Below are 21,941 nucleotides of genomic sequence, written 5' to 3' on the forward strand. Positions count from 1 at the left end.
AGGAAGACAGTTATTTTGCTTCTCCTTCACATAGCTCTGGTGGTCTTTCTTCCCTGTTGATGGAAAAAAGTCCCACAGCATCCACTTCCTTGGAGACAGCATTCCTTGTTCAACAGGCGTTGCCTCAAAGAGCCTCCTCTGAACCCTGCCAGTCCTTTGAGGATTACTGCAAGGTTGTTCTCCAAGACAGGGAGATACCAGCACAGCACAGCAAAGAGTATTTTCCCAAGGGAAGATATCTGACATAGTGGCCACACAATTTAAAAAGTGCTCCTTTAACTCCTCCTGAGTTGTCCAAATAGTCATGCAGCTACCATGGATGAGTTTTTTTGACCCTCTGTGTTTCTCTGAGACTATGACTAAAGGAAATCTGGCATGTATTTTACCTATATGTGACAAACAGTGTTGACTTTATCTACCATGACTGTTTTCCTGAAGGTCATGGTAATTATCCCAGACAGCTGTGATCATAGAGATGTTTGTGCCTTCCATTACGTGAGTGACTCCTTCACCTTAGGATAGCAGGCAGCCCTCCCACTGGGCATGATTACCAAAGCATCAGAGAAGTTGCATGGCCCTCATGCAACATGTTGTTAATTTCTTTGTCTTAATTGTGTGAAAAATGTGCAAGCTTCACTTTGACAAGTTCCTGGCAGTAAAATAAGTATGTTTGTGAGGTTGGTCATCATTTTGCAATAGGCTGTGGCGTAATGACATCTTACATCACCTTGAAGATGCTACCGTGAACTCAGATGCTTGTGGGGTTGCCACAAGCACCCCATACACTTTCTGCTTGTAAAGCTGGGAATGAAGAGAGAACAGGACCAAGAACCTCTATCCTGCGCAGTCCCAAGTGGCACATAAAACGGTGGTGGCTGTTTATCTCTTACGTCCATCTGGATCTACTAATAACAAATTTTCTATGCTTTTGTGACTGAGGATGACACAGTGTTGACAGACTGTAGGCGCTTACCTCTTTCACCTTTCTGCTTTGGCAGAAAGTGCCTGTGTTGTGTCTATAGAAGCGGTTTGTGTCCCTATCCAAGCAAGTTTAGTGAAGGTCAAGCTAGTTCAGACACCTACAGAAGAGAGAAAAATCTCTTAATTTTGATCTCGTCTTTTCAGACGCAAGCAATGATAAGCACCACCACATCTTGTGTTGGAAACCTGAGGTATGCCCAGAAAGCAAGTGCTACCCAAGATGTACCTGGGGTGGAAAGCTGTGAAGGGAAGAACATGACCATAAGCAGCTTTTTTTGTGCCTGGATTCCCTACAGCAAATCCTTTCATATCTTCTCACCATGATGTCTCCCTTCCAGAGGGGGATGGAAGATGGGAGGGGAGCACCTCAGCAATTCTTCTTACCCCAGCCAAGGCCTTACTTGCAATTTCAGCTGTTAATGAAACAGGTCTTGTTCCTTTCTTCTATTTTCAAAAATGTCTTATTTTTTCCTGGGGAGCCATACTTTCTGTATAGTGAAGATACTTGGCTCCATCCATATTGGAGAAAAAGTGGACTGAGAGGAAACCAATCAGTTAAGTCTCTGTCAGCAGGGACGTTTAGATGAGCTCTTCTAGTCCATGCTCTTCCAGCTCAGGAGTGACAGCTATTCATAGCATTCCTCTAAGTATCTCCACGTGCAAAACGTCACACTTTGGTTCTGTTCAGACATACTTTACTTTTTCATTTGTTAGTAGTCTCCATACCCTAGTTCTAGACTGATGCTTCAAAGCTTTTATTTTGTGGGGGCTTCTTGGGCGGCAGTATCAAATGAGGTTAAAACTACACCCTCACTCTAAGCTAGAAACCAGCCAGTAACTTGTCTGTTCAGTGATGAGCAACCTTCAACTTAGCATTTCCTAATTGCTTATGTGAATGTCCCATGCTTCATTTTCAGCCTGGTACTTCTTGTCTTAAACCAAATGCACATTGTCCATCGTCTTAACCAAATTCTCTCAGTCTTCCTTGTTAAGTCAGGGTTTGTTGATTTCTAATCATTCAAGTTGTACGAAGCCAGTTTGCAAAAAAGAAAGAAAACTTTTCCCTCTGTTGCTACATTTCTAATTCATGCTACTCTGTAGGGAGGGCAGATGGAAGCTGAAATAAGCTTTTACAGAGTGTTTGTCACCACACCATCCTTCATTTTTGTGTTCGCTATTAATGGTGAGGTTCTTAGCGTTTCAAGGTCATCAGCTATCATGGGCTTCAACTTTCATTGCAAAAGTGTCTAAAGTACTGTATGTTTGTATGCTGTGGTTGGCCAAGATGGAATGCTTTAGAAAAGTTACCTTTGTAAAAGATTACATGATGATTTTTCAATCAGATACGCTGTTTGTATGCCCGTTTTTTTCTAAGGAGGCTAAAAATAACCCCTGCTTTCAGGGAGGGGAGAGAGAGAGAGAAGTTGTTTGGTGCTTCCTCTGGTAGCAATGTGTGTTCATTTAGATTATGTATTTTACAGAAGTGAAAACCATAATTTAGGTGCTTTTCAACTTCCATTTGCTCATAAATTTCTTCAAAATCCTCCTGTGGGCATGAAACCTTACAGCCCTGCCACTAGCTAAAAGCAAATTACTTTTAATGGTCTGTGAAAATCTGTTTACTGTTGTCGGGGGTGGAAGGTGGAGGTTTTGGAGCTAAACAAGGCAAAAAAAAAAAAATCCATCTCCAAATAAAAAAGCAGTAAGATTATTTTTATTGCACATGATTCTTTAGTGTGTCTGGTATTGAATGCTACTGCACATCTCCTGTTCTGCAGCTCTTTTAAGAAAAAGTTTAATGTCTCTTGGTAAACATGAATTGGGTAATACTCAGTTTTACTGGCTGAATGTAAAACTTTCTTTGATATAAGTGCCCAGTTGCAGAGTTAGGGTCATCAGAAGTTTCCTGTGCAATGTCAGCTTCTCTGACGGGTCTTTGCATTTCTTCACAGATCCAAACGTACTCTTCCTTGTTGATTCTCTGATCTATGGAAAAGAAGACAGTGACATCCTGCTAGTGTGCCCGCTAACAGATCCAGATGTTTCAAACTTCACGCTGAGAAAATGCGATGGCAAGCCTCTCCCCAAAAATATGATGTTCACTCCCAATCCCCAGAAAGGCATCGTTATAAAGAATGTACAGAGGTCATTTAAGGGCTGCTACCAGTGCTTGGCCAAGCACAATGGAGTTGAGAAAATATCGGAGCACATTTTCCTGAATGTGAGGCCAGGTAACACAGGCTTTTCACCTTCTTGTAGAGCACCTGATTTTCCCCTTTATGTCCCAGGAGCTGATGGGAAGTGCTGTGAAGCCTCATCTTGTGTCCTGACCTTGTCATGGGGGGGCTGGAAGTGGTGGTCTCCTCTGGAGGCTTTTGGAGTCTTCTACTCAAAGACAGATGTGCTTGCGCACCAGGGGATTGCTCTGTGGCTCCTGTGACTGCTGCAGGCAGTCCAGAAGAACATGGTGGGCTTAGAAAGCTTGTTCTGGGCAAGTTGTGTGGGGGCACAAGTTGATCTTGTGACATTTGGCTTATTGCTGTGCTCAGCAGGTTTTGCCATGATCACTTCTATTTTCTGTTCCTGGTGATTTCCAGGTGTTTTTTTCACCATTCTAAGAAACGTGGGTTGTGTTGTTAAACTTCAAGGACAAAACAGGGCCCTGAGGTTTGGACAAGTTTGTGCAGGCAAGGTGGAGATTTGAGTGCCTGACTCACAAGTCTGATACCCACAAGTGACAGCAGGAGGAACTGATTGATGGCATTGAAGAAGAGGGATTCAGTGGAGAGGCAGAGCTTGGGGGAGCAGAGGGCCCTTGTTTGTCTTCATCTTCATGAGTGAGGATGGTCACAACAGCAACCATGTGCGCAGATCATGATGAGGAGTGCGTTGTGGCTGAGCTGCCAGAGGCACCACTTAGCTCTGCAAACCTGTTGATGATGCCCTACCTTTGACCTTCATGCGCTCTTGTGCCCTAGGGTTGGGTGGTTAAGTGGGTTTGGGAAGGAGGAGAAGCCTGATGCCTGGCTGTGCAGTACATTACAGGCTGGTTTTGTCTGGGCAGTCTGGAGCCTACGGTTACCCCGTGTGTCATTAATCTGCTGTATAAATACCGAGGAGAGAAGTGGAGGGAGCGGTTCAGCAAGCCAAGCTGGCTCGGCTTTTCCTCAGGGGCAAGTAAATGCGTTTATTCTCTGTGTAGCTCTGGGGCTCTTTGAATGAAGTAGCCCCTCGCTGCAGCTGAGAGTGTGTCTGTGCTAAGGCGTGTGTGCAAGGCAGAGGGTGCAGTAAGGTCTGGGGAGGGAGCATCCTCTGTCCGTGCACATGCATAGGTTGTGCACCGGGAGTTTCTGTTGGCTGCAAGCGCATTTCTGTTCACGCAGCTGAGGTGTCCCATTGGGTTTTTTTGTTGTTGAAAGGAGAGCGGCAGGTAGGGGCTGCGTTGGTTGGCTTTGTGCTTTCAGAGGCATCCAGCTGTCAGCGATGCTGTGCCGGCGGTGCTGCTGAGGCTGCTGCCGGAGCAGGGGGTGCACAGCTCAGGGCAGCGGGCTGGTGTGCTTCCCGCCGCTGCCTGTTTCGTGCCAGGCCTTAGGAGCTGAGGCCAGGCCACCACCAGCATCGCCTGTTGTGCTGGTGAAGGAGGGCTGTCCTGTGGTGTGATGAGGGGACACGTTGGTGTTTGCTCCGCAGCTGGGGCTGTGTGACCTGCCCGGGGCTATGTGACCTGCCCAGTGCTGTGCTCCTCAGTGGTGGGGCAGGGGGTGGGCAGCGGGGGCCATCTTAAGTGTGCAGTTTGCTGTGGCAAATTGAAGAAGTCTTTCTCCTGGTGATTTGGAAACTCTGATATAGTGAATTTTAATGAATACTAAATTTCAATTAATGAGAAGAGAACAAAAGTTTAATCAGTGGAGGCATCTCTGGCATTCTCCTTTGACGGCAAAAATCAAGTCCGTTCTTGCTGTCTCTGTTGTTTGTTCTGTAACAAGGGGTTTTTTTCAACTGTTTTTTCAGTGATGGCCAAAGAAAGCAGTTGATTGACATAACTGACATTTCTCTGGCATAGGAGAGTGCAAGTTGTGGTATTGGATTATTTCATTTTTTTACGGGATAAAAGTCTGTATTTGCTTGATACAGTGGTGACTTCAGATGGGAGGGTGCTGACCTGGCATCCATTGCCAGCGGCCCACTGATGGTGGGCAGCTGTAGGTGGCCCGTGGGACCTGAGCCCTCTGCCCGCATTCTCTGTCTGGGGGAAAGCGTGCAGTAAGTGGAAGCATCTGCTGAAGGCCATCAGCAGTAAAGCAGCATTCTCATCCTCAGTGTTGTAATTACTGTGCTGTAGTGTTCAATCCTTGTCGAGTTCACCAGTTCACTCCTACCTTCTCCTTGGCTGAAGACTTAAGTGTGTTGGAGACCCTTTGGTGGGCATTGTTTTTGTAATCATAACCGTGGCGCTCAGACCCCCAGGCTTGAGCTTCTGGTGCAGAAAGACAGAAGAGGCTTCCATGGCACAGGGAGCTGTGCAGGCGTACTCAGATACACACCAGCCCTGCTATGATAGCACGGGGAGTGTTTATGTCCAGCCCTTCTCAAAACAATGAGGGGCTTTATGGCCTTACAGCTTTTTTTTGGTTGTTCGTAGATGTTGCTGGCAGGTGAGAACACAGCATGCCTTCTGCACCGGCTTCCTCCTGTCTCTTGGGTACTGCTGAACGCCAGAGGGGGATTTTTATGGGAGCCTTTATATCTGAAGAGAGAAAACATGTTTCTTTGTTCTCTTCTGTAGAACATGAGGAAAACATTAAGTATGAATGGCTGAAAAGCATGGCGTTGTCCTAAGTTTCGTATAATTTACCTAAGATAACTGCAAAGCCTGTGTCAGAGGCAGGAAGAGAGTCTGGAAGGCCTTATCTGATATATGTCGCATTCACGGTTTGAAAGTGAGTCTTCCTGCGTAAAAGCCCGATTGGGAAGTTCACTGGAGTCTCATAAATGAGGAAAATTTGAAGAAAGGATGAAGAAAACAGAAAAATAAACTGTGGAGGGAACTGAGGAAGTGCTGAAGAGCTTTGCGGAGATAAGAAGCACATAGTCTTCAAATATACTTGACTGTTGACAAAAGACACCCCGAAGCAGAACAGGGGTACAGCTAGCCCATGGCTGCTTGTAACCGCCTACCTCTTGGGTGACAAACTTATCCACGGTTTTGGCTGCAGCCACCTCTGTGAATCCTCACCCTGAGCAGAGGTTGTGGTGCTTTCAGAGACATGTGTGCTGAAGTCCTTGAGCTGTACCTGTCCTTCCTAGGCTGTCCATCAGGGGCTTTTCAGGGAACTGTTGGACAGTACTTCGCGTCAGCTGTAGTAATTTGTAATTAAAATTTGCAGTTAATGCTAGGCTGCGATTCTTCAGTGGCTGATCCTCACCATGTTTTCAGTTACAGAGTGGAACTTTTTGATTGCTGTCATAGAATGAATTGTCTCATTGACAGTTCAACATTGTTCAAGTTTCTTCATGCAAGTTGCTAAGCTCTAACAAGTGTTATCTAACTTTAGGTGTAATTTGAAGGGAGATTGAAGCAGAAATGTACCTGTTGTAAAGGAACAACTGTGTAATACATTAAAGAAATTCTAATACCTCTCAGAGGCCTGAAATCTTATTGGAAAGTTAATGACTGTTGATTTTTATGCCCCCTTGGAAGCTCTGAAGCTAATGAAAAGTAACGCACTTCTAAATTGTTTTCCAGTTCACAAAACTCTTCCCATCATCACCTTATCCAAAAGCTATGAGCTTCTCAAAGAAGGGGAAGAATTTGAAGTGATATGTGTGATCACGGATGTGGATAGCAGCGTACAAGCTAGTTGGATTTCTCACAAAAAGGGGGTGAGTTCCTTTAATTGTATCATGTATGCCTCAGCACAGTACACAAATTCTCTGTAGACATTCACGTGCTTGTCTTGGATACCTGATGCTATATCGGTTTGGATTTGTTGCGTTTCCAAAGGTCCCGCATCCTGCACACTGGTGAGGGGCCAGCAACAGCTCTCCCGTGCCCAGGCAGACAGCTGGGAGGAAAAGCATCCGCACAGGCTTCTCTTCCCAAACAGAAATTAAAGTTTGGCTCTTCAATGTGAAGTTTAGGTGACCTCTGTTGGGCTGCCTAAATACGGAAGCACGGAGTGCCTACACATCACATTGCAATCAATGGGAGCTGCAAATATCAACACATGGACTGCAAATTACATATTCTAGTCATTATCATTAACAGTAAAATACCTGCTAATTAGCATGGGATTGTATGTGACAGGAATAGTAGTAAGCATTCACAGGAATGATTAATTCATTTAAATTACACGGTGCGCCTCACTAACTGGGAAACTTCTGAAAAATGAACCAGTGAACTGGCTTCTGTCTGTAGTGATAGATGAAGTTACTGCCTGGCATCACCAAATTAAATTATTGGCAGGCTAAGTGCTCCAGGAGAGTTCGTTACCGGCAGCGCAACTATTCTGCAGATGAGGGGCAGAGAGATCCCCTCCCCTGGTCAGCCAGCGTGCGGCCAGCTCTGCCTTTGAAACGAGCAGCAGGAACTGGGTTGTTTTTAAAGACGCTTCTTGGTCTTCTGGGTATACCCTGAAATTTAAATGAATTAAAAGCCCTTGTGAAGACCTGTTAGTAGCTCCTGCTGTATACATTCCCATGCTAATTGGCTGGTCGTTTACTGCTAATGGTAGTGACCAGAATACATAATTCGCAGTCCACGTGTGTATGGAAAAAAAGGCTTCTGTGATGCTGTGATGTTTGGATAAATCACATCTCCTCGGGCAGGTAGCGAATGGGAGGCCCGTTCCCTGGGGCTGGGTATGCCATGCTTAGCTAATCCGCCGGCTCTGGCAGAGATGCTCCCACTAAGTGCTCGCTGCTCCGGAAATCCCACCTCGCAGCTCCAAGGGTTGAGGAGGTATAAATGACATGAAGGTGGCATGGGACATGCAGATGGGGCTTTTTGGTCCTGTGCCAAGGTCAACTACAAGTCCTTCATCTGAGAACTTCATTTCTTCTATTGTTCCCCCCCTTTTCTTTGTTACAGTGTGATGAAATCAGGGTCTTCCCTTAAGTTTTTGTGCTTTATCACTTTTCATTTTATGAGTAAAAGCCACGAGGAAAATATTTTTGACCAAATAAGTTTGACCTTTCTGTCCTTTCTGGTAAATAGCATGGGATGCTGTCTTTTAAATATTGACTATCAAATTAAATTTTGTACTGAAACAGAATACATAAAATTCATGTTTATATAGATGCAGAATTACATTTTGTCCTGAACAGGTTGAAGGAAAAAAGAAACAAAACATTTCCCTTGTATGACTGAAGTTATCACCACTTTTGAAAATTAGGAGACTTCTTATAAGCAAGCACATCCATACAAACCAAACTGCTGTTGGTGGTTATTACAGTTCAGGAGGAACCAAAAATGCGTTGAAAAGATTAAATTTATCTAGAACCTCTTGGCACCTCCAAGAATTGAAATCATTCTACTAGAAAATCACAAGTCCAGGTCTGCATTTGGATTAATCAATGTAAATTTATCAGTCTTTCCAACCACAACAAGCATTCTCACAGAAACTAAAGTGAACACCTCAAAGCATTTATTTTTTCTTTAGTTCCAGCACACATGCATAGGCATAAAGTCATGATATACTCAATGCTTTGGAAAGAAAAGGAAGTTTCCAGTTGCCTGTAAGATTAATAAATCTGGATTGCTATGGACCGAGAAGCAGAGTGGGTTCCAGAGCAAGGATGCCATGCAAAGCGTGCCGTGAGCAGATCTCTCTGCAGTATGTCTGCAATGAGGAGATGCCATGGACTTGACGCGTAGAGCGACCCAGTTTAAAATGAAGCTCCAGCACCTTATATTCTCTCTTGTCATTCACTGAGAGACATTGCAACCATTAGAGAGTTCAGTGATTTTTAGACACCACTTGAGTGGAACCACACTTCAGAGTTGCAGTGACTTTTTACAATAGCAGCAGCTTCTGAGCATTAGACCCAGTGTTCATTTTGCATCAAGCCCTACAGCTAGAAGCATTGTTAGTGCAAATAAAACCTTCTGTCGGTTCCTCACCTTCATCAGCGTTAGAAATTTAGCCAGAGTGAGCTGGGTCTGACCTTGGGCACAACACCCTTTTCTCCATATGATTTAAGTATTTGAAGAAATGAGAGTTTCAGCTTTGTGGCTAGGGCTGATCTCTCCTATTTGGCTCTCTTGGAGCAGGTGAACACACAGACACACACACAGACACACACACGTGCACGTGCGTGCGCACGCATTCTTGCCTTACAGTGGAGCTTGAGGAGGAAACAAATAAAAAATAAGGGGAGGGGATAGGACTTAGTAGAGGACATTATCTCCCAAAGACAGCTGATCACACACTTGTTTTGCATGGAGAGATTCTAGTGACAAGTTTGTCGTGGTGGCTTATTATTCCGGTTTAAAGTTATGAATATTAATATAGCAAAGTTATAATTACTTCTATTTTTAATTTATCTAGGAAAGATGCTGCATACACAGTGTTTTAGATGTTAATTGTTTTTTACCGACAGATTGTTACAAGCAGAAGCAGAAATTTGGGTGATTATGGATACGAAAGGAAATTAACATTGAACATCCGTTCAGTGGGAGTTAATGATTCTGGAGAATTCACATGCCAAGCAGAAAACCCTTTCGGAAAAACCAATGCCACAGTAACTTTGAAAGCACTAGGTAAATAGTTCTTGTAGAAATCTTAACATTTCTAAGAGCGGGAGGTGGAAAATGAGAACACTGGGGCGCCTTCCCTTCCATCTCTCTCCTTTCCCCCAAACCTCAGTGAGTAAAGTTGCTTTATTAAAAGGTTATTGCTGACTGGTACTATATGGAATGGCTGAGGAAGTGTTTTGGTGTGTATGAGTACTTTAATTTCTATAACCCTTTGCATGTTATTGGAATGTGATGTTAGAACAACCATCCAACAGTGTTTCCATCTCTCTGGTTTGTCTCATCCTTCCTGGTTTAATTTTGAATTTAATCCAGTCTTAAGCAAGTAATTTACCTTTGCCTGGTACTATCCCTATGCTTAAGTAATTTGGCAGCACAAGCACAAAGCATATCTTTAATACCTGCCTTCCAAGCTGAAGGGAATTTCGCTGACATCAGCGTGTCAGTTGTTTTTTACGTAGAAGCTATATATGTACCTCTATTTAAAATAATGCCGTGAGGACCATTGCAGTGTGCATAGACAGCATGAAGTTGTTCCAGAGTTCACTCCCGTGGCAAACCCACTATCCATCACTTCCACAGGTTTTGGATCGTGTCCCTTAACAGTGAGTGAACTCCCTCTCTCCTCTTGTTTAATAACAGACTCGTTTAGAGTCTGCTATATATTAACTTGGGTGACACGCAGTGCCTTTTGAATTTTAAAGCTGCCAAAACCTGCTAATTTGATAAACCAATTGAAGACATGTTGGTACACTTAATAAGATCATTCTGAAGAAGTCTGCGTAGTTGGCTAAAATCGTTTCAGTTCCTCACCATTCAAGGGAGTAGTAAGGGAGGGAAGCGTAGCCTTGGATCCTTTTTCCTTTTCAGATCTTTTTCTGTTGCACAGATATTCCTGCAACATTGCTTTTTTTGCTTTCCCCAGTAACTTAAAGAAAACAGAAGTATTTGACCTATGTGGGTCAGATCTTCAGCAGAGCAGCAGAAGTTTGAGTGCCCGTAACCTTGCTCTGCCATTCGAGGGAGTAGGGCTCATAACGATGGTGATGTTTTCCTCATTTTTTTTCAGGAGAGACTAAATTCATATGTAAAAGAGTGAAACAGTGTGAAGTATGAAAGAAAATCTTTTACCCAAGGGGAACAATATGAAAGCTTTTATTATAAGAGGAGGGAAGTTCTTAACTACAGAAAAAGTAGAAAATAAAGTAACAAGTTTGTATTTAGTAAAATGCAAAGTTTGTATTTAATAAAAAAAACAGAGAAAAGCTGGAATCTTTCCTTTTCGAGATACTTTTCTCTCCCTATCCTCTCCAATTTTACTTAAAATAAAATAAACTCTGTCTCCTCGATGCCTTTCACCATTCATTGTCAAACTGACTATATTTATCTGAACTGTGCCAGCTCCCAGGGTCTTGGGAAGTGGTGTATGGCATGTACTGGAAAGATCCTGGGATTGTATCGGTTTCTAAATCGCTGTGGCTTTAACATTAGCCAAAAGGTTTACAAGAAATAAAAAACCAGGTTTTTTAACCGTTGATTTATCTAATCATAAACAGTTTCTAGAACTGTTTCGGGGACTGATAGCACAGTCATAAAATCTTATTTGCAGGCTCTTGTGTCTGATTCTGAATCTAGGTTGCATAGGGGATCCTGTGGTTATACAGAAAATAGAAAAAAGCTCTAAAAAGGAACTAAAAATCTTCGGTTTCCAGATTTAAAACCTTTTTCTCTTTTCTAATGATGGAGAGCATTTTAGAGCATACCTGCCTGCTGTGAGTTTACTTCATCCTTTCTTCTCCGAAGCATCTGTCAAGTGCTCTGGCAGCTCCATATGCTTTCACCAAGCCCCGCTGGCTCTGTTTTTTCCGAGCTCAGGTGCCCAGCTGGCCACAGAAGTTTGATTACTAGAAAGTGGGAAGAAGCAGGGATCCGAGATTGACTTTCGGTCTAAATTCAAGCTCTCTCAGTAAATGTATTTCCTTGTAATTGCAATCTGCCTGTCAAACTGATCATTCCCGTATGAATTTGTGTAGTAGGACTGAAAAATTTGTCTTTTCGAAGTGAGTAAACCTGAAGCTGATGAGTTTATTAATGAAATTAAAACCACTGCAGTAAGGATGCTGCTCCACATGATATTTTGGAACAGAACTGCACAGTGATAAATGGTATCTGCCAAATAAAAGATTAAGATCCAGCAGTAGATGAACAGAAATGCCTTAGTTTAAGACAATTGGTATCCAGGTCTGTGGACTTAGCACATTTTTCTCTAATTACAGGTTTTAATACCTTTATTTGTAATGTCGTTCTTAATTACACTTGACAAAGAAACCTTAAATACTCTAGTATATTGTCATAAATGATTAATTTATCTTGCTTTTTTCTTAGTGTTTCTTTTGTACCATACATTTAGTGACTCTGATTTTTGGAAAAATGTAAATACTTGAGTAGAAGCAAGCACATGCTTGCATTTTTCCAAAAGCAAATAGAGGCTATTTATCACCAGAAGATGGAATTATTTCTGTTAAGGCACTCAAGGCTGCTTTAAGTCCTGTGCCCCATTGCTATATATAGCTAGTGGCCTTGGTTTTGGCAGGTGAGGGTTCAAGTTCTGCTTTGTAGATAAGGTTTCCTGTTTCACAGTTGGATGTTTGATCACTAGATCTTGAAGTAGTCTAAGTGTGGTTAGAATACCGACAATCTTCTAAATGGCCCTGAAATTGTTTTTCTTCCCCTCTTATGGCCATCAGCTAAAGGATTTGTCCGTTTGTTTGCAACAATGAATACCACAATAGATATAAATGCAGGACAAAATGGAAATTTAACAGTGGAATATGAGGCATATCCAAAACCGAAGGAAGAAGTCTGGATGTACATGAACGAAACATTACAGAATTCATCAGACCATTATGTCAAGTTCAAGACTGTGGGCAATAACAGGTAATATGAATGATTGTAAGTGCAATCGATTCCACTTTGGAACAGCAAACTAGAGTCTGCTCTGGAAAGACGAAAGTAGAGATGGTGAGAAAATTGTGATTATAAAAGGTCTCGTAGTCCGTGTGGCTTACCACAGTAACTGGTGCAAAGTCTGCTAACCTAGATTTGGAATAGCGTTGAGCTGACCACACCATTTGAGGACCAGCGGGCCACAAACTCACAACTCACCTACAAGATGTCATTCCTGCCCAATAAGCAAAAATAAGAATGTAAAGCTGTTTGTGTGCAGAGACCCCCTCCACCACCACAGGAGAGCCCCGTGCTCTGGACAAAAGCTTATGCTTTTATTTCTGCTGTGCACTGTTCTCTGCTGAGCCCTGGTCCTCCAAAAATCCAGTATAGCACCTAGCACATGTGGCCTGGGATGTGTATCTGGGTTCCCTCCTCAGTGAGAAAAGGAGCGGGCAGTGATGCGTGCACGGGGTCCGAGCCTGGTGCTGCGCTGGGTGTTAGAAGTGGCAGAGCTTTTGGATGCTATAGTGCAAAGGCAGTTGTAATGCCAGATAAGAGTGTCAGTATGGACAGTGTCTGCAGAAGAAGATGGCGTGCTAATAATTCACTTCTTAGCTTCTGTGCAGCAATTGCCTGTTCACCGCAAGTTGTGAGCGTCAGTAATGCTTAATTTTTTTTTTTACAGTTATACAAGTGAACTTCACCTTACCCGATTAAAAGGAACAGAAGGAGGCATTTACACATTTTTTGTGTCCAATTCTGATGCCAGCTCCTCTGTAACATTTAATGTCTATGTGAAAAGTAAGTAAAGTGAACAGTCTGAAATATTTCATTATCGCAGTCATTGTATTTTATACAACATAATGTATGCACAAGATGTCACAGTGTGGTTCAGCATATGAGAAGCTTTCTGAAGTGAAGCACATGCTGGAAAACTATTTAAATGTCAAGATATAAAAGTGCAGAGTACTTAACACAAATCCACCTACTATCCAGCATGACCTTCCATTCTAGCGAACGTATTCCAGAGGTTACTGGAGAGCAGATAGATAGTTTATATGAGACAAAAACTGTAGCACCTGGAAAGATGATCTCAAGAATAAGCATGTGCTATAAACACTTGATAATTTAAGGTGGAGCAGGATACACAGGGATTATAATTTGCATTTTTGGCAGCCAAGTTAAGCTATTAATTGTCTTTAATTTCTTTGAGTTGGATGCAGAGTTTGAAAGCTTGTCAGGAGAATTATTCACTTGTGCCTTTTGGCATCTAAATACTTCTGTATAATAATATAGATCACCATTGTTTTAGAGAAATCTGCATAGCTTTACAAACACGTGTGCTGTCATCTTTGGGACATGCTTGTAAAAAAAGAGCATCGGTCTGAGTTCTAAACAGCGTTCTTCAAGACAAAAGCTAAATTTCAAAATTAATTCAATGAAACCTTCAGGAAACCCTGTCCTTCTCAGCAGAGCCATCCTGTTAGAGCATTTCATGCTCTCAGCAAACAAATATTGGCAGATGCTAAAGGCCAAGCTTAAGGAAAATTAAACCAGGAGGGGACTGCAGGCAAACTGGAGAAACTAAGGCAAGGTAGAGAATAATGCCTTCAAGCCCAGCAGGAGGAACTGTATAGAAAGTGAGTGAATGTGCTGCAAATACAGCAGTGTTGCTGCTATGCTTCAGCAGCAATGTGTCCTTCTCTGGGTATAGGCTTATGCAGAGGACTGCTGAGACCTGCACAAATGCACAAAATCCCAGATATTAATTTCTGAATTCTTCTCATTTATCATGGAAGGTCAACATTTGTAGTGTCGCTATTAGCAATGCCATAGTTTGAGTCTAGAAGTGTCACTTGGGCTCCTTTCAGAACATGGCATTTCTTCCTTTATCTGTGAATATTGTTGTTTGTATTCTTGTGCCTTTTCCGTTTCCCAGCTATGATTTCTGAGACGAGGGCAGTGGCGACCTCCGATGTCCTTTGCCACCATGGATGAGTGTGGGTTACAGTCACAAGGGATAGTTCTACTATTTTACAGATTAGCAGAGCAAATTGTTGAGCCAGAAGTTTAATTTCTGGGAAGGAATGGGAGAAATTGCAGGGTGCCTGTGGAACTGTCAGTTCATATGAGACTGGACGGTGTTTTCCGACTTGCAGCATCATATGTGTGCTTGGAGCAAGGGGCTGTTCATGGGCCTCCCAGCTCTCCCAGGCTCTGCAGGCTGCTTGGGAGCAGTCTGAGCACAAGAACCAAAAAAAAAAACAGCCCACAAGTCTTATCATCATCAGGTGTCAGTTCTCAGTGCAGAGCTTCGTGTTGACGCTTTTGAGGAATCTGCTACTTGATAAAAGCTGAGAACCCCTGTGGGTCATGGTTAGGAAACCAGACTAAGAACAGCATGGTGAAGCAGTATGGCCAAGGCAAGAGGGAGCATGGACGGCTTGTCTGTGCAACCAGCAGCATTCAGTCTTCTCCCCTCTTGCTTCAGTTACTGGTCTTGTAAGTAGTAAGATCAGCCTTGGGATGCAATGAAGACATTTAAGCCATCTCAGTAGAGCCCAAGTTACCGTGCACAGCAGCTCTGGGTGGACTGCAGATGTTGCTGAAGCAGATGGATTTGAACACTTGACTCAAAAAGTGTTTCTTTTGGCACTTTTGACTAAGCTCCTGCAAATATTTTTTCATTTTGAAAAGAGGAGATGAATCAGATTGATCCTTCTAGGGGGTTTGTTTTTAAGAAAAATAACCTGTTTTCAGTGGCTTGTAAAATGCTCATCACTTAGGTATGAAACACAAACTGCATGACAACATACCATATTATTTGACATAGCAGCATAACTGTCAAAGTGGAGTCATGTGTGGGTGGGTCAGATCCTGATCTAATGGTGTGTCCTGACCTGGCATTGTTGTCAGCAGGGATTTCGCATAAATTGCTGGGATGTAGCTCGTGATGTTTACACGTCTGGCTTGGGCAAGTAATCAGCAGAAAGTAATCAAACAGGTACAACAGGATTCATAATCAGGAGAATGTCTTCACATAAACAAAAATCGATGCTAAGCATTTGCTGAAGGACGTGAAAAACCCTGTGCAGAAATACTTTGCCTTGGATTTAACCACATTTAGTAATTGCATATGCTAATCTGAAACAATACTAAATTGCTTAAAAAAAATAAATGTAGTCAGTCATAGTAAATGTGACATAAAGTAAGTAAGTAAGGAGCTCTGAAATTAGGAGCCAAAAAGAAAATTACAACTTGACAAGCAGCTTACTCAACTGAGTTACAATTAAGAAATTGTAGAAATCTCCAGAGTGGCAAGGTACAGTATATTTAGCAATTAGTGGAGGAATCTTCCAACTAGTATGTGAGTTTAATGCAAAATAATATCTGGGCTTAATTATAGTCAACAAAACATTACCTATGCAGGCGGGGCTCATGCTGCAAAGAGAAAACTGGTCACAGTATTATAGATCAAGCTCAGCGGGTTTCCTGTCGTTGGAATATGCAGTGAACAAACAAGGACTCACCGTGATATTATAAAAAGATTCATTCTGATCCAGAAAATGTGGCTCCAGGAGGAAAGCCCTCTCTCTTTGACTGCAATGACAGACAATACCTATTAAGTGTTACTTTTTAGACATTTACTTTGTTAACAATGAAGAAAAGGAACTCAGTAGTAGAAAGCAATTAAATGCACGTTATTATACAGAGCATTGAGATAAAATAGGAGTGGCCTTCTATTAAATAGGATAAGTCGTCTTTGCTACATTCAGAATCAACATTAATAAAAGCTGAAAAGCAGTTAATAAACTTAGTGAAATTAGAAGTTTAAGACATCTAATGACTGATTATGGAAGGCAATATGCATATATGCCAAGCAATGTAATGAAACGTTAAATATTTAAAGGGTTAAAGGCAAAACAGTAAGCAAAGTCTAGTGATTAAGAGCGTGTCTGATACCAGGGGTAATTAGGCAGTGAAAGTCATAAAATCTAACACAGTAAAATGTCTTTTAAAGAAGATGCTCGGTGGCAGCTTGGCATCTGTTTGCCAAAGCCAGTCCATCTTTGCTCCAGCATCCCCTGGAGCACCTATGCTGGTGGATGAAGGAGCACCTCTGGCTGCCAGAAAGGGGTGCAGGTGCTGAGACACACAGCCCGGGGTGACCGTGATAGCAGCCCCCTCCAGCCCCTTGGGTACGGAGCTGTGGGGGGGCTCTTCGCTGCCGCAAGTGAAACGCATCTCTTAATTTCTCTGAGCCAGGGAGGCTTGGGAACGCTCTGTGCTGGTGGAGAGATGCTGATCATGCTAATCGCCACATCAAAGCGCTTCACCAGGGACGGGTAGAGTTGCTCTCAGGTCAGCTGTTCTCACGAGGCTGCTGCAGCTCAGCTTCCCATGGCACCAGGGCTGGACCCTTCACCACTGGGCTGCTGGAGGCGTTAACCCTGTGCAGCCTCTCGTCTCCCTCCGCTGCTGCAGGATGAGTCCACGTGGACTTATGGCCATGTAGGCAGGCTTTTACTGCACTAGTTTTTTACAGCAGAAAAAGCCCGACTAACGTGGGCATTTTCATTTCCCTCCCTCCAAGTGTTAGATGCAGCCCAAATCTGGCACAGTATTTTTTCCGGGGCTTAATGTTCATTTTCCTCTTATACTTGACTTCTCATTTCTCTCATTTCTTGAGTAACATTGAGTTGTAACGTTGCCTAAAACATAGCATATACCTAAGCAAATTGCTTGCACATGGGTAGTAATTAGCTAATTACAACTTCCCAATCCAACCATTTTGATAGAAGTGTCAAATGTGTATTATGTGTATTCCATGAGCACTGAGGCTGGGTGAGATGCTGTGCGCTATCAAGAAGTTCCTCACCAAATGAGTAATGCTGAAAATCCGTCTCAACATTTTGCAACAATGTTTGGTTCTTTGCGTTTGCATAAAACACAACATGCGGATTTAGAAATGAAAGAACATTCAGTTCCTGTAACATGAGTCATGAGGAGATGCTATGTGATTGAGAATATACGTGTGCTTTATTGCCTCTAATTTAATCAGCAAGCAGAATATTCATTAAAAACTAACACCGTGCAGTCTTTGTACGTGGATTTTATCTGAAATAAATACGCATTTTCCCACTGAAGTCTATACAGCTTCACAACTTTCTAGGATATTAGAAGTTCATTTTACATTTCTGTAAAGTCATATTAACTGATAATGGACTCTTGTACCTGTCAGGTGAGCAGCATCATTGGAATATAGTCTGGTTTTTTTCCCATTAACTTTTTTTTGGGTGATTTTGCAAGGAAGCTAAGGTAGTTGGGGGAAATAAGGCCTCTAATGCAAGTTTCTCCAAGAAAAACATCTTGCTGTGTTGGCGGTGCCCTTGGCTGAAGCCTATGACATTGGACTAATGACTGTGAAGTCCATCTGATTGCTGTGGTTTCCTGCCATGTTTGAAACAGCAGCTTCTGAACGAGTGCAGGACCAGGTCTGGTGCAGGACATGGTGGGAGGCATCAGCTAGCCGTATCGCTTTCTAAACTATCAAAGCGATCATGAATTATCGTTTGGAAAGCTAATACATTCAGCCAAATATTAGCTTCCTCTATGTGCAATGTTTCGGAGAGTCAGGCAGTCGGGCATTTCGGTAGTGGTATCTTAGAGGGACGTATGTCCTCTGTGGGGACTACTCTGTCTGCACTGGTTGCCTTGCACTGTAGTTCCTCTTCTGGCTGCGGTGGTAATATTTAATACAAAGGCCAGATGTAAGAGAGATGTGGTTTGACAGATTTAGTACGCTTGTAACTGTGAAGAAACTGTCCTTTTTACAGGCGGGTAAAGTCATGCTGTGCAGGAACGGGAACTGCACTGTTGTTCCAAGCACACAATTCTTTGGGTTGTTTAAGCTCTGGGCTTTGCTAGTTTAGGATCTTTCATCAAACCAAATACTCAGTGCAGGTAAGGTATTCTTCTGAAATCCAGCTCAAGCATTCAGTGTGAGAACTGGTATTTTCACAGGTGGTCAGTGCTTGCAGGACACCAATTTGGACCCGGACACCCTTGAACATGCGAAGCTCTGTTCACCTGAGTAATTCCACGGATGGTGATGCACACAAGTTGCTGGGGTGAAGAGGAAGTGGCAATGTAAATTCTGTGTTCTCCTAATGTGTGACTCTCGTTTTTGTTTATTGCAGCAAAACCGGAGATTCTCACTCTGGATATACTTAGCAATGGTATTCTCCAGTGCGTAGCAGCTGGATTTCCAGCCCCTACCATATACTGGTATTTTTGCCCAGGAACTGAGCAGAGGTGAGTTAAGTAAACCAGAGTCTCCAAAGGTTATTCTAGATGCAACACACCCAATTTATAATTAAAAATTAAGAACATAAAATGACTCGGTAACAGTTATGTTCAGACATTGCATCACCGTTTTCATCATTTTCGGCATTGCATTATTTGCAGTGGTTTGAGGGGAAGGCAGGGGTACGTTTCATTATTCCCCTTTGCATTCCGTCCTTAAAAGGGGAATAACCAACATTTTCTGCTGCAGAAAAGTAAAAGCCAAACTTTCTCTCTGCTGCAAGCTATCTAAGGTTTGTATCAGTTTGGCCCCAAATGACACACGTTCTGTATGCAATTTCACAGAATGACAATCACAGAATCACTTCTGAATATGGCTGTTATCTTTTGTTTTATTGTGTAATGATATAATTTTTCAAGACATAAAGTAATTAGATTTCTATTCACGTGAAGCGTATGACAAGTAAACAAGACCGGAGTTGTTATGAATAAAACCTGATGTCTAGTTACCACTTTCCTAAAAAGATTGTAGAGTTTCACTGTGAAGTGAGCATTTGTGAAGCACGTTTTGAGGTTTTGGTTGACTTCCACCATGGTTGTAGGTCTCGTACTAGCAAGTCATGGGTCTCCCACCTGCGTAATTTGTTTTATGCCTAAAATAATTGTTATTTCCCTAATTTTTTTAAATAGTACTTTTTTTTTTTCTTAACTGTGTGCTCATGTAGTAAATATGTGACGTATGAAGGAGAGGCAGCATCCTGAGAGAACAGAACTGGCTATTTTCTGGCTGCGTATAAGCTTGATGATGTTGTATATACATCATGGATTTTTTTTGTGCTGTAATAAAATGATGCTTGGGAAAAGTTTTCAAGAGTAGGTAATAGACCACAACTGAAGTTGGAGATGCAGGTTGAACAGTACAAAACCCTTAGTGGACTTACAGACCTGTAGGTGTCTCTAGCCAAAAGCAAACACAAAGATCTCATGGTGTCCAGTTGGGTCAGGCTTGGTGTATGTATCCATTTCACCCACTACATAGAAGACAATGAGACATCGTGAGTAGGCTAAATTTTGAGGATAAGATCTTCAGCTGAACCCCTTTGTAGAGCAGTGTTGTTTAGTTATCTGATGGTCTGGCAGTGACTATCTGCCTCAACAGCAGGACCTGTCTTCCATTCCAGGTAGCAATCCATGGCAGATAACTGTCAGTATTGTTTCTCCCAGGTGTTTTGATTCACCGACAATATCCCCCATGGATGTCAAAATCAGTTACACAAATTCATCAGTGCCGTCATTTGAACGAATCCTGGTTGAAAGCACCATTAACGCCAGCATGTTCAGGAGCACTGGTACTGTGTGCTGCGAGGCCTCCAGCAATGGGGACAGGAGCTCTGCTTTCTTCAACTTTGCTATTAAAGGTAACGGCTGGAGTGGATGAGACCATAAAATGTGGGTGCCATTCAGCTCTTTCCCTAGGAGGATTTTAAGTGGGTTACCTTTGCCGTAGTAAAGTTTATGGTACTGTGGCTGAGCATATGATAAGGCATTATGCTTCATGTTCTGCCTGTCAAAGCATTGCTTTAATTTTTCAATGAATATTGTGGTAACATCTTTTTATGGCTCCAGATCTGCAGCGCAGCAGTTAGCTGCTTTTCTTCTGTCTGTGTAGCACAGGAGCAAACCACCTCCAGCATTACACTGGCTTTCCTTCTCTCTCCCTTTTTCTTTTCCTGTCTTTGTCTGTTTTGACTATTTAGGCCATCATTTGTTTTCAAGGAAAAACTGCATTTTTTTAATGTTTTTACAATGTCTCAGGAAAATGCGGTCCCGAACTTGACTGGAGCCTAAGGGCCCTGCTATTGTAAAAGAAGTAACAGCAACATACTGCAAAAGGGCTTATGAGTTTTGTAGCAGTATTTGTGCGTTTGTGGGGAAAAAAAAGGCACTAGAACATAGATGACTCAAAATGTGTTTGTAAATCTGTGCTCTTCTTTGCAAAATCAAATGTTCTGCTGCTTCTTTTTTCTCTGTTACACCCAGATATAACATATAAACAAATAAGCCAGATTTGGGGCAGATGGGTTTTACTGGAATGGTATTCCTTCGCTACTCAGCAAAACCTCTACTTGTAAAGACTGTGCTGTAGAGATCACACTTGGGGGGAGAAAAAGAGAAGAAATTAGGACTTCAGAAAAAAGCTTCTTTCTTTAACCTAACTTGACTGAGATCATGCAAACCCCTTGATTAATTGATCTTGGTGTCACACATCCTGAATTGATGAAGCTGAGACTCCCGAGGCAACAAACTGGATGGTTTCTGTGCTAGCTCTGTCCCCCACAGGTCATTCAGGAAAGCCATTCTGATGTACCTGGAGCACAACTGGGAAAGTCAAAACCCCAAACCGTGTTTCACAAGGAAGAACCAAGGAAAGGTTTCCACCTGCATCTTTTTAACATAGTTTTTCTTGTTCAGTATTTAAGCAGAATTTTCTCTGTTTCTTTCCAGAACAAATCCGTACCCATACCCTTTTCACCCCTTTACTAATTGCGTTTGGAGTTGCTGCAGGACTGATGTGCATCATAGTCATGATCCTGGTGTACATATATTTGCAGGTAAAATCAGAAGCCGCTCTGCCTGAGTTAGGAAAGTGTGTGAGCTGCCTGTGGAGGCTTTGGTAGTGACAGCCATTCTCTTTCCTTTCCAGAAACCCAAATACGAAGTTCAGTGGAAAGTTGTTGAAGAAATAAATGGAAATAACTATGTTTACATAGACCCAACGCAACTTCCTTATGATCACAAATGGGAATTTCCTAGAAACCGGTTGAGTTTTGGTTAGTTTAGATTTATTTAGCTTCATCTGCAAGGTGAAACCTTCAGGTCTCATATGAGACTTTGATCAAACACAGCAGGGTTTTGTCAAAAAGACATTGTGCAATAATGCAAATAGTGG

At 42.5% G+C, this 21,941-nt stretch overlaps 1 protein-coding gene across 2 annotated transcripts in view; it reads left to right on the plus strand.

The window, feature by feature from the left end:
- Positions 1-21,941, plus strand: part of KIT (KIT proto-oncogene, receptor tyrosine kinase) — a 57,090-nt gene that overhangs the window by 19,733 nt on the left and 15,416 nt on the right. For both annotated transcript variants that reach the window (XM_076336265.1, XM_076336266.1), the window contains exons 3-11: positions 2,934-3,212; positions 6,728-6,864; positions 9,583-9,742; positions 12,484-12,673; positions 13,371-13,486; positions 18,886-19,000; positions 20,216-20,409; positions 21,497-21,603; positions 21,696-21,822. In XM_076336265.1, coding sequence (XP_076192380.1) covers positions 2,934-3,212; positions 6,728-6,864; positions 9,583-9,742; positions 12,484-12,673; positions 13,371-13,486; positions 18,886-19,000; positions 20,216-20,409; positions 21,497-21,603; positions 21,696-21,822 — 1,425 coding nt within the window. The remainder of the gene's footprint in view (positions 1-2,933; positions 3,213-6,727; positions 6,865-9,582; positions 9,743-12,483; positions 12,674-13,370; positions 13,487-18,885; positions 19,001-20,215; positions 20,410-21,496; positions 21,604-21,695; positions 21,823-21,941) is intronic.

This window comes from Aptenodytes patagonicus, chromosome 4, assembly GCF_965638725.1.
Source record: "Aptenodytes patagonicus chromosome 4, bAptPat1.pri.cur, whole genome shotgun sequence".
NCBI classification, from domain to species: Eukaryota; Metazoa; Chordata; class Aves; order Sphenisciformes; family Spheniscidae; genus Aptenodytes; species Aptenodytes patagonicus.